We start from the raw sequence: 11,982 nt of genomic DNA on the forward strand, positions 1-11,982 counted from the left end.
ATGAACCAGGTCACACATGTATAACCAGCTGATATCATACTTGGATACTGTGTGTTAAACTGTATCATGATACCTATCCTTCTTGGCATTCCAATGTACCCACATGTAGATATAGACCCATAACATTAAGGCGAATTTACAAAGATTGAAGTTTAAGGATTTAATAACATCAGGCAATAAACCAGGCTGAAGCACTGATATCTTAATTATGCAGACACTTGGTGAACGATCTAACAGGTGAATAAGCAGAAGTTACAAACGCTGATAGTAAGCTAGTCAGTACTAAAATACGAACGCCCTGATCACAGAGGGTATTAAATCTAACAGGTATACAATATCATCAAACTTAATAGGTTTCACAGACATCAGCTGAAGCCACCTGGTGTGTCACCAGCTTCAGCAGCTTGACATCAACTCAAGCCTTTTATCAAGCGTCGGGGACCGACAATAGGACAAGCCGATCTTCAACTTGGGAGTGACTCCCAGTGTATCTTTAGCAGTAAGCTTTTATAGGTAGGCGCGGATGTCATAGTATGCAACCTCCAATCGGGAATCTTCCACCCCAAGCAGGAAGCAAATGCTATTAAGTGTGTTTGTTAACAGACTTTAATTCGTCGTTACGGATTGGCATTTCAACTAACAAGCGTACTTATAGCACCATGGTGTGGTTCAGAGTTTGCACTTGAAGAATGTATGTTAAATACAATAAGAACACGAGTGGTTGTTTATTCTAAAAGCCCAACGGTACATTAGTTTGGTAACTGATGCATAAGGTATGTACAGCAGTTTGAAATATATTTTACCACCCTTGTGTGTCTCTTATACCATATAGTCCATATTTATTGTACTTATTGAAGACACAGTAACCACAAAGCAATGCCTTGTCGCTTTTTTATGAATGGCATATTAAATCAATGGAACCTGGGTTATAACCACTTTTCATCCACTATTCAGTTGACTGCAGAATTTCCGAGAACAAACGTCATCTTTCTCGATACGTGAGCAATCTGGAACAAAGACAAGCATAAAAAAATATTGTATCACTGCTTATAACACTCATAATTGTCAATCATTTTGAAGGAAATGGAAATGTCATGATCTAGAGCGTGATATGTCCCTGGAATGTTTTACGATTATCAAATGAGGGAGTGGAGAACACGTATGAAATAATTACAGTTGAGAACATTTCCTTCACGCATTATTTGGAATAGGATTATCAAAATTGGATTGAAGAAGTATTTTATACCGAGGTTCATTGTATTCCTCAACCCTGAAGTTTATGTCTGGCCCACAGCGACTTCAGGCTTGCAAGCACACATGTTGTCAACAGTTCCAGTAGTTCCGTGATGGTGAGGATACTGGCCCCAAGAAACAGTCCAATCTGTCCACCAATACTGGCTGCAAAGGTACACAATATTAAGTCAGGTTGACATAAAGTGTGCGTATTGAGTATGCTTAGTGTCTTTTAATTGCTGCATTGTCTTCAATTTTCACCCTCAACTTTTACATATAGAACTACCACCTATAATGAGAACTTTGGTAGTGATTATAAATATTTCTAAGTTAACTAAGTTACAATCACATTCCATTTCTAAAGGATATACGACTCATATACCATATATTGATCCTCAAACTAGAGAGAGAATTGTTTCAAGCATGTGAAGGTATACATTTCGACTTTTTGTCACAGACAGAATATTTATTATGACAGTGCTTCAAGACATTCAATTTTCTTCTCCGAAAGGAAGAGAAAGTAAATGCAATTGTCCACAACACATTTTGTCAGTATGTCCAGTGAACTATTCTTGTATTTTGGAAAACATGAGACCAGTTTCTTTTCTAAAATAATCATACATGATCATGCAATATTTTGGTTAATGCAAGGAGATAACCATGCTTGAATAGCTTTTTCTAACATATACTGAGCCAGTGATTGAGCTGGCTTTTACGCCGTTTTAAATAGTTATTATACAACATGTTAGTGTGATGTCAAAGCAATGATTAAAGTAATTAGTTTGGTAAAAGTAAAGAGCATGATTCTAACTCCTATGCTATACTCATAGCTAGGGAACGTCGTTTCTACACAGCGAATTGCGGCACCTCAGCGGTCTTGGCCACCTTTTCCCCATGTGATGTATTGAAATAAGCAACATAAAGAAAGTTTGATACAGACCAAATATATCATTCAGCTCCAATTCTGGCGTGTGCTCTGTCCTTTCAACTACCATGCTGGCAACTTTGATCTGTAGGACCAGGTAATTATGTCTGGAGGATAAAAAAAATCGAACATAAGTAAAGAATTGTTCCATAATACCTGCTCAAATTTTGAATGTACTGTGAAAATCTATACAGTCGAGTTATGTTCTGTTTCAATGAATGCAGTCGTAATTGTTGAAGCTAATGATAAAACAAGACTCCGAGATTTTGTTTGAAAATGTGAAACCGCGAGCGAGGGAAAATTCCGAGGGTCATTTCAAAAGGCCAGTTGATAAAACTTCAATTTAAAAATGTAAAACCTAGGTCTTACAGTTTAAATGTAAAACCTCTGAGAAGGTCTCACATGAAAGTACTACCTCTCAGAGGGTTACAATGAGATAAAAAGAGTTATTCCCTATTTTGACTTGGGGAAGGATACGCTAACCTTTTCGCAAACGACCAGTATCATTACTATTTGATGGTGATTCATAAACTAATGCTCATGATATAGTCGGAATTGTACAACCGAGTCTGCTTTATGCAGATATTTCTATTGGACATGGAAAGGGCTTTGTCGCTTATTATTATTATTATTATTAGTAGTAGTAGTAGTAGTAGTAGTAGTAGTAGTAGTATTATGTACAGATTAAAAAAAATTAAAATGCAGCAAAGAGGGTTTGGGTGATCCAGTCAGGCATGTTTGGCTCATCATCAGCCCAAGGCCCTTGCCCCCTCTACACACAGCCCAGACAGCGAATTGGACTTCTCCCAGGAAGCGCTGCCTAGTCAAACCCACCCAGAAAATTTCGGAGAATGTGATGACTCCCCAACACTGCAGCCTTCTGCATTACCCAGATTATCTAAAGGGCTGTATTCCTGGTAGCAAACCCGGGTACTCTCCCAATGTCAGTCTACAGATTGGGAGGTACCAAACCTAAGGCACCGAGAACAATGGGAGTCGGACAACTCGGTTCTTGGAATGCAAGCGTAACATTTCGAAAGCGAGGTCCGCATATTTACCATGTTTTTCCTGAATCACATTAATGTCAAAAGGGACAGAAAATTCAATGATATAACTTATTTCATTGGATTTATCAAAAAGGACAAGATCAGGTTTGTTGGCCTGGATACGTCTGAGGCTGTACGCGGGTCTATTCCAAAGAATTTTGTATTCATCATTTTCAATGACTCCCCCCTTCATATTCCGGGTCGTACCATGAATGGACCTCTGTGTCAAAACCACAAACAAGGCGACGACAGTAATAAAATGATCGAGCCACTCCACCATTTCGCTTATGATTTTGTATTTAGGCCAAAGCTGGGCATCCACTGACAATGTGTTGGACAGTCTCATTTAATTCATTACATAATCTACATTTCATATTTACATTTTGATACAAAATCACACATTAACGGTTTCGAGTGGTATTATTATTATTATTATTATTATTATGATTATTATTATTATTATTATTATTATTATTATTATAAAACGTTTTAATGCTTATTTTCTGTACTACGAATTATGTATGTGCATTGTGATAAGTACTTTCAAGGGAATATCAAATAGCTCCAGATCCGTTCTAACCTTAACATATCAGTTGTAGAATCCACATAAGAAGCGATGGTTGTGGCGTTTTTCGGCATTGTCATGGATGACACTTGTATATCATACGATGTCTCCTCACATGGGTACCGGCATGAACAACTCTTCCCACTTCTGGCTTCCGACTGTGCTTGATCTAAACATAGAGAACTTTGCAGAAACAAAAAATATGGTCTTTAGTAATGTGGTCCAAGTAAGCTATATCTTACCTTCATTATGTAAGTGTACATTGACTTCAGTGGTCACCACGTGTTACACATTAGACAAGGGCAGATCATGACACAGGCAAGCTTGCTCTTGGCACGTGGTCGCCAGTTCATGTTCTATTTACATCATCAGCTAGCCTTCATTTTAGCATACTGGAATCTACATACAAAAACAGACTGCACTATTTACAAGGACACTTTGCTGTACCAACACTTTTTTGTACCCAAAAACGTTTTAAGAGTAAGTTTCAGAATGTTTTTGTTGAAAGTAGGAGCCTTTGCATCTGTTTGTGTCGGTGCCATCGGTAATTCGGGATCTCTTTGCCTATTTGCGAACACCTTGTATCATCACTACGAGTGTGACAGTGATTCATGGACACAAGCTTATGATATAGTCAGAGTCGTACAAGCAGAGATTTTTTTATGATTATGGAAAGGATTTTGTGGCTTTCATTAAGAAACAAAACATACAATGTACCTGTGCCATGAGCATTTCAACACAATACAAAGTAGACACAATTTATGGATAACAACTTCTATAATACTGTAAAGATGACGTTTCTGTATAGATCCTTATACCGTTGTTAAGCAAGCTTGCATTGTCATCCGTCAACTTCTAAGTAATGCCTGTCAAACAATACAAAGGAACTTAATTTTTTAATGTGAAGTTTAGACGATATACGACTTTTCCATTGGACGATAGGCAAGTCACATGACGCGAAGCTGACGTTCATAAGCGTATGGACGACATAGTTTGACGTTCAAACGTTTTTCATGAGACTTTTTTTGAATTTCTGGAAATGACATAAACACTGATGGACTACTTCCACATTCCCTGGGAAACCCCTTGGAATTCCAAAGCACAAATAAATAAAAAACAGTTGTTTCTGTACTTATAATCCGAACTCGCAATCGGCTTTTTGTGAATAGCAATGTCGGAGAGTTTGACTGTGTGATCGTTCACGAATATCCTGGCTACGACCCATCCTACCGAACAAAACAAAGAAATGCACACACCATCGTAGTATCAACTCGACTAGAGTCCAGACTAACTTTAACAGCAATTAATGAATTTACCTTCGTATCCATTTGACACATTTTTATAATCACCTTTCAATGATCGGCCTATTGATCAATGATAGCTAATACTTGTAACTGCCACAGGTTCATTAAAAACTTCGGAAATATCTCCCATAACAGTTAACGTGTCTGCCATATTGATGTCTTATACATGATGTCAATGTGTAACGACGTACTGTCATTGTGATTGTGGCTGAGTTACTGAGGTAGTCTTGAATAGACCATTCCTATCGAAAAAGATCATATTATTTTAATTAGTTGTAAACAAACTACAAAAGATGTCACTGTACTACAGAGTGAGCATATATATGATCATTTCACCGCTCTATTAGAAGCACTACTTCATTCCGCGATACAGCGTTGTGTTCCTCATTATAAAGAAGTTGACATCCATAAATTCTCTTCCTTACAAATTTCGAGGTAAAATCAGGTGATATATTAATTCTCCCCCGTTAATACAGTTTTGCCCTCACTCTATGAATGGTCATACTCCAATGAACACAAACGAAGTTAAGGTCAATTCTTAAGTAATGTCAGTGCAATGGAAATGATCTTACTGCTTTTGGGACGGTAACATGTCTGCAACTCCTTCACAGAGCAGTGCCGCAGACTGACCCTCGCTGGAAAATATATCAGTCAGTAAACATTTCTACTACTATGAATAAGCCGAAATTTAGTAATTCAAATGTGTTCAAATGCCACAGTTTCAAAAATATCGGAAAATGACAGAGACTGTGGTATCTGTATTGTATGATGTTATAAGTCTGTTGCCATTGTTAAAAACAGAACAACAAATGTACATTGATAGCTTGAAGAGATTCCCATCAAACGATCAAGCAATTAAAAAAAATGCCCCAATGAACAGAAACTTGTTGTTTATATCATATGATACAAGAGGGGCATTCCAAAATATAGAAAAAGTGTATTTGGTATCGCTGGATGTAACATGTTCATTGCTGTTAAAAGAGAAAAGAACAAAAACCTAGTTGAGGTTCCCATCCAGCTGTGCAGTTACAGGCTTTCATGGCAGCCTTATTGGAGCACTCATGAAGACACCCATCAAAGCTGTAGTGCTTGAACCAATCAAGGGAGTTGACAAAGTCCGAGGCTTTAGTGTCCAGACAATCCGTTCCACGGGAATTATAGGGGGTCGGAAGGTACTTCATCTATGGGCATACAGCAGTGTTATCGGGTATTTTCCCACGTTGGCATCACATACAAAATGTCAATTAATGGATAACGTGTTTGACGTGTTGTTTGTCTGCGGCACATGTGGCCCATTCGTCTGAAGCGCCTCAAGTCGCTTGAGTTGTGTCGCTGAGGCGTACCAGAAACATAATCGTAGGTTCGAATATCTCGTCTTGGTTTCCAAGATTTTTCAGCTCAATACACTTGTTGGGTATTTTCACCAAATGCCCGTCTTTGAATGCTTTATAACAATGGATTATTGAGAATATAATGTGGTGAACAAATTAAAAGTGTTTGTTGTTATATCGTGTTTGTTCAAAAGCCGACCATATATATATACCTCAGGATCCAGCACATGTATCTGAGTATGTGGAATCAGCACCATACAAAGGGGTCTAGAAATGTGTTTATTTCTAGCTCTATGGACCCTACACAATCCACTGAACCTCTGTGACGTGGATCGTTTCTAGTGTTTTTAATCAGCCGTTTGCCTGGTGAATGCCAGAATCTGTTGCTCACAGACCGTGCATAGATAGCTCTCACATTGCTGACTGCGGGGATAAACATCGTCCAGTATTCCTCTTGATTGTTTTCGTTTGTTTGTCTGTTGATTGAAGTCACACTAAGCAATGTTACAGTGATACGACAGCGGCCTGAAAAAACGTCGACCAGACAAACCAGCGATTGGTAGTTTGAGCAAAGGTCGGTGCGTCTGGGAACGTTGATACGCCATCAACCAAGTCACCGAACCTGACCACCTATCCATTTGGTTGAAAAGCTTATGTTGCTTTGAACCAGTTCGAACTGGGAATCCCCAGGGCGCTACTATTTGTTGTTTTGACATACAAATGTAAGTTGACCCTTTTAACCCCAACAACCCGTTTTACGAGGAGTATAAAAATGGACACCGTCAGACTGTGCGTCCGTGTGTCCGTGCGTCCGTGCAAGATGTCGTTTCTGGAGCAGATCTTGAATACCGTTCAATATTTAATCACAGATAGGTCGAGTGGTGAACTGGTGCCTTCTGATAGTTTGTAATTTTTGAAAAGAACAATTTTCATTTGCCCATGGCACCAAGTTTCATATATTTATTCACAACAAGTATTAACACTTAACATTGCGGGGCATATCGGTGACTTTGTCTTCATGTTAAAAGTTTGGTTCAGGGATTCCTGGAGCCAAAGGTCACTCACTGGAGCCAAAGGTCTTTATCAAAAAGTGAAATATACTTATTACTTGAACCTTTTTTGCATTTGCTTTATCCTTGTATTGGAACTGTAAATATATACATTAATAAAACGTAACTGAATTATCAAATCCTTTCAGTATATATTTTGTTCTTGACACAAACGTACCTCCTTCTTGGTCAACTTTATGCGTGTCGTCGTCCCGACTGGTACACCCATCATTGCATCATCACTGTAGCTCGGAGCTGTATCTGGTTCATCGATATATACCTGATTCAACAAAACGGAGATTACATGTGGCAAAGGATTCCAAGTTAATGAGTCGGTGCTTCCTTGAAAACCCACTATGTATTTTATTCCTATATGCTTCCATAGCTTCGTATTTTAACAACATAGCCGTCTAGAAAGATTCTGTGCTGAGTTAGAATTTTGTTTGGTTAGTTGTTTAACACAGCATTCAGCAATATGATAGTTATATGACCTGTAAATAATCGAGTCAAACCAGTGATTTGTATTATGAGCAACGATCCACGACGTCTAGGTACGTGGAAACGCTATCAACTAAGTAACCCAGTCTCACCATCTGATCCATTTTGTCACATTCAGAAAGGTAAAATTGTCTGATGTTAGGATATATGGAGTAATGCTTAAATGCTGGCCAGGGAAATATCAGAGATTGTTATACTACACTACACGTATTATTTTATGTACAGCTATAATATATTGTCATTTGCTTTGGAACCTCTCCACACGTTTTTGTGCTTTTATTATATTTACCTTTACCCCCGCCTCGTATACTGTTCCCTCGAGATAGGTTTCTTGCATGATGTTTACAACGACATTCAATTGTGTATCTTCAGACTCTAAAGTATCTCTGTCGGCGTTAGTGCTGAAGGTGAAGCAGCGTTGATCTTGTTTTTGGTTGTATTTCAGGTCTTCTGGGGGGACATTGATGTTTTTGAAAGATACGTATTTGAACATTTCTTCTTCTTTGTATGCTCCACCTTCCCAAAATTTGACATTATCTATCTTCTCTAGTTCTCTCCCTTCCTCCCCTTCCCAGTCAATAGACTGAAAAAAGTTACGTAGGTCCCCTTTTCGGCGAAGGTACTTCAGCTCTGTGTCAGTAAGATTCTGTTGGCTTATGTCAAACCTGTTCAGGTTGCACATAGTGATTGCAGGAAACCTGATCTGCTGTTTGCGCTCTCTTGTAATCTTAGTGATAAAGTTGTAGCTGTAGTACGTACTGTAAAGATCAGCCAACGTTTTCAGACATATCCCCGTCATTGTCAAAAGAAACACAGTCCATGCTACTCTGAAACAGGAATATGAATTGGTTTACTGTTTTGTTTCGGACACGTGTTCCAACAAGATTTGGAGCGTTAATGGATCCTCATCCATCGACCAAAGGGTATTGAAATCCTATCCACGCCATCATGTACACACTGTCCCCACTTCTGGATTAGATCTAGAGTGGGCCAGTTGAAGCAACTGCTCAAGGGTTTTGCCGGCTTGGTTACCGCATTACCCATAATGTATAGAGGTACGGTGTTGTTGTTTTTCCGAATGGAAAGTATCATGTATTATGAACAAACATAGTAATAAAGGAACCTTGGTGAGCTAAATATATACAGCCTGTTTATGCCCAGAAGGATCTAGCCTCTTTATCATATAATGTTATTCTTAAATTTCATTGTCGAAACCAGTTGCTAAACATTGCAAGTTTTCCTGGAAGGACTAAGTCAGTCGGATAGTAACAACAGACAATATAGTTCCAACTACTATATATGAAAGAAGACAATTCCAAACATAATGGGGGCGGTCGGGTAGGCTAGTGGTTAAAGCGTTCGCTCGTCATGCCGAAGACCCAGGTTCGATTCCTGACATGGGTACAATGTGTGAAGCCCATTCCTGGTGTCCCCCGCCGTGATATTGCTGGAATATTGCTAAAAGCGGCGTAAAACCATTTTCACTCACTCACTCCAAACATAATGTCAATGATATTACCTTTCGCGGCAATCAATCGGACCATCGGAGTCCGCAAATTTGTTTAGAGTCTGCCTTGTCATTTCTTTTGTAGAGTTATATTCTGACCATATGTTCTTGTGGCCTATATATTATGTCATAACGGAGTTATCTCCCTTTGTATTCCACACAATATCAATTCCTGTTTCTTTTGACGCTCGAGGCTTGCAGGTATCTTTGCAATAGTTACATTGTATGTACAGATTGTGATGTAATCGTGTGACTACTGGGGCAGTTAGTTTTGTCTAACGGCATAGGGAGAAATGGCCTCTTAGTAGGGTTGAGCTGTTAGTGTCTCTGTGTGTAGCTTTTGTCAGTTGGACCAGTTAATTGCATTAATGTACAGATTTCATTATGATGTACCACACAACGATTCAGTGGTGCAAAGTAAGTTATGAATGGTAGTTTACCAGACACCTTCCGCCATCTTGTGGTTGACATTACCAGAGACAATTTACAGCTATCATCAAATTCAAAAAAGATATTTGTAACAGTGATGAAACATGGGTTTACCACTTTGACTAAAAAGTTAATCCATTGAATGGCACAATTCCACTTCAAGTTCAAGTCTTCATGATCAGTGATGAAAGAATAGCCACTGTATTCTAGAACGCAACGGTTGTGATCCTTGTTAATTACTTAGAAAGTTAAAAGATAATTATCGGAGCCTACTATGCCGATTTGATTCATCGCTTGAGAGATTCTATCAAAGAAAAGCGGCGAGGATTTCTGTCTCTGGAGTTCTATTACTTCATGACAGTGCCTCTTCTCACACTTCTTGACTTGCAAATGCTGTTGTTCGACGTTGTGGATTCGAAGAACTGTCACGGGTATGGTGCTGTCGAACCGGTGTTTATAAGTTTCCGGCATGACTAAAGGACGCATCTTTGCACAACTGATTTTAGCACCTTCGAGTACCGGACCACAACACCCCTTCCCCTTAAATATAAATGACAAATCTTTCCCCAAAAATGTCATAATAGATATGTGCTAGTTAATTGTACGAGTCCGACCATATCGTGAGCATGTGTTTATAAATCATTATCAAATAGTGATGATAACTAGGTGTTTGCGAAAAGGGGAGCATATGTATGTTGATCGCTACTAATAATTCCACTCCAAACCGCAACGAACTGCACATTTTTAAAAAGATGGACGTTCAAGTTTTCAATTAGTCTGCCGTAGCGGCCATATTGGAAATCGTATTCGAACCTACTGAACAAATGTAGGCGCAATCATTGGTGGGAACAAGCACGTGAATTTTCAACTTTACTGATCCGGTGGTTTCTTAGGAGATGACCTTCACAGACCTGAAGTACGCTCTTAAAGAATTAAGAACAAGGTCAAAGTCAATGAGTCAAATAAAAGGTTACATTTCAAGTATTGTCAACAAAACATAAAAATACAGGTTTTGAGCCTCACTACTAGCTGAGTAATAGCCATTCAATATTTCATTCAATATTGCTGCAGTGCAGGACTTATTCAGCGACATTTGTCCAGTGGTATTTGAGAAGTTCACAGATGACGCTGACCGAACGGACAAGAAGCCATCATATAAGCTGACTTGACTTTCAGATGAGTTCAAAATGGATGTAAGTGTTTTGAACAATTAATACCAAACCCAGAAGTGGCTCGCCTTACCTGACTATTTTATGACGCTTTTGACAAGGAATATTCTTACAGCCATGGAGACTGGTATCTCGAAGGAAGTCACGCCATAAATCCCGCCACTGAGACAGGATTTCTTCTCGCAATGTCATACCATCCTTTAGAGTGACTACCGGCTCCACCTTCATCCTGCCAGTCTACAAAACGCCGCTTGTGGAAGATAAAATCATTGCTTGCTGTTTGGTCCCAGAATAGGCTGACATGATAATTACAACTGAAGTGTTCAATACACCCGAGAGTTTAACATGTGATAATGAATGCTGTTGTTTGATGAAGTAATGCAGACCTTCAGTATCATGATTGTTCAGTCGTTAACAATGCCAGGGCTATAATCGATAGCCTGGTACTTAACGATTGCATTTAAAACAGTGCGTGACCATGTGTTTGCTTTCGTGTAATAGTCAGTCTAGTCAAACATATTAGAAAACGAAAAGCAAACACCTACACGTCTTTTTGTTTGCTTTGTTCCATCACTCATTATATGGTTTATGTCATGTGATTTCTCAATTATCCTCATCTATTTTAAATGTATTTTCTGCTGAACTTGACTGAGTGTGTATTAAGTTGTTTAATAGATAGGTGAATGTTTGTAGAGTTGATAGGCAAAGGTACATTTAGTTGAAACTTAGGCCTCTATACCTAATGGTATTTCATTGGAGGCATACCAATTGGGTAATTACTATGATGAAACTAGTGAACATGATGTCAGTATTCAATCACAGATATATATTACGACATGTACGAGGCGCACGGGTCGCCCAGTCGTCTGAGGCGCCGCCATTCGCTGTACAGAGTTTCGTCCATTGGACACACCAGAAACCTATGA

General features: G+C 38.9%; 1 protein-coding gene across 1 annotated transcript; it reads right to left on the minus strand.

The window, feature by feature from the left end:
- Positions 1-1,264: 1,264 nt before the first annotated feature.
- On the minus strand, positions 1,265-8,750 carry LOC139451068 (acid-sensing ion channel 1-like). Its single transcript, XM_071232867.1, has 4 exons — positions 8,241-8,750; positions 7,632-7,733; positions 6,104-6,254; positions 1,265-1,398 (listed from the first exon to the last, which is right to left on the minus strand). Exons 1-4 carry the CDS (start codon positions 8,748-8,750, stop codon positions 1,265-1,267), a joined length of 897 nt encoding a protein of 298 aa, XP_071088968.1.
- Between the last annotated feature and the right edge of the window lie 3,232 nt (positions 8,751-11,982).

The sequence above is a fragment of the Haliotis cracherodii genome, unplaced genomic scaffold (assembly GCF_022045235.1).
Source record: "Haliotis cracherodii isolate W230 unplaced genomic scaffold, xgHalCrac1.p SCAF_8, whole genome shotgun sequence".
In the NCBI taxonomy this organism is placed as follows: Eukaryota; Metazoa; Mollusca; class Gastropoda; order Lepetellida; family Haliotidae; genus Haliotis; species Haliotis cracherodii.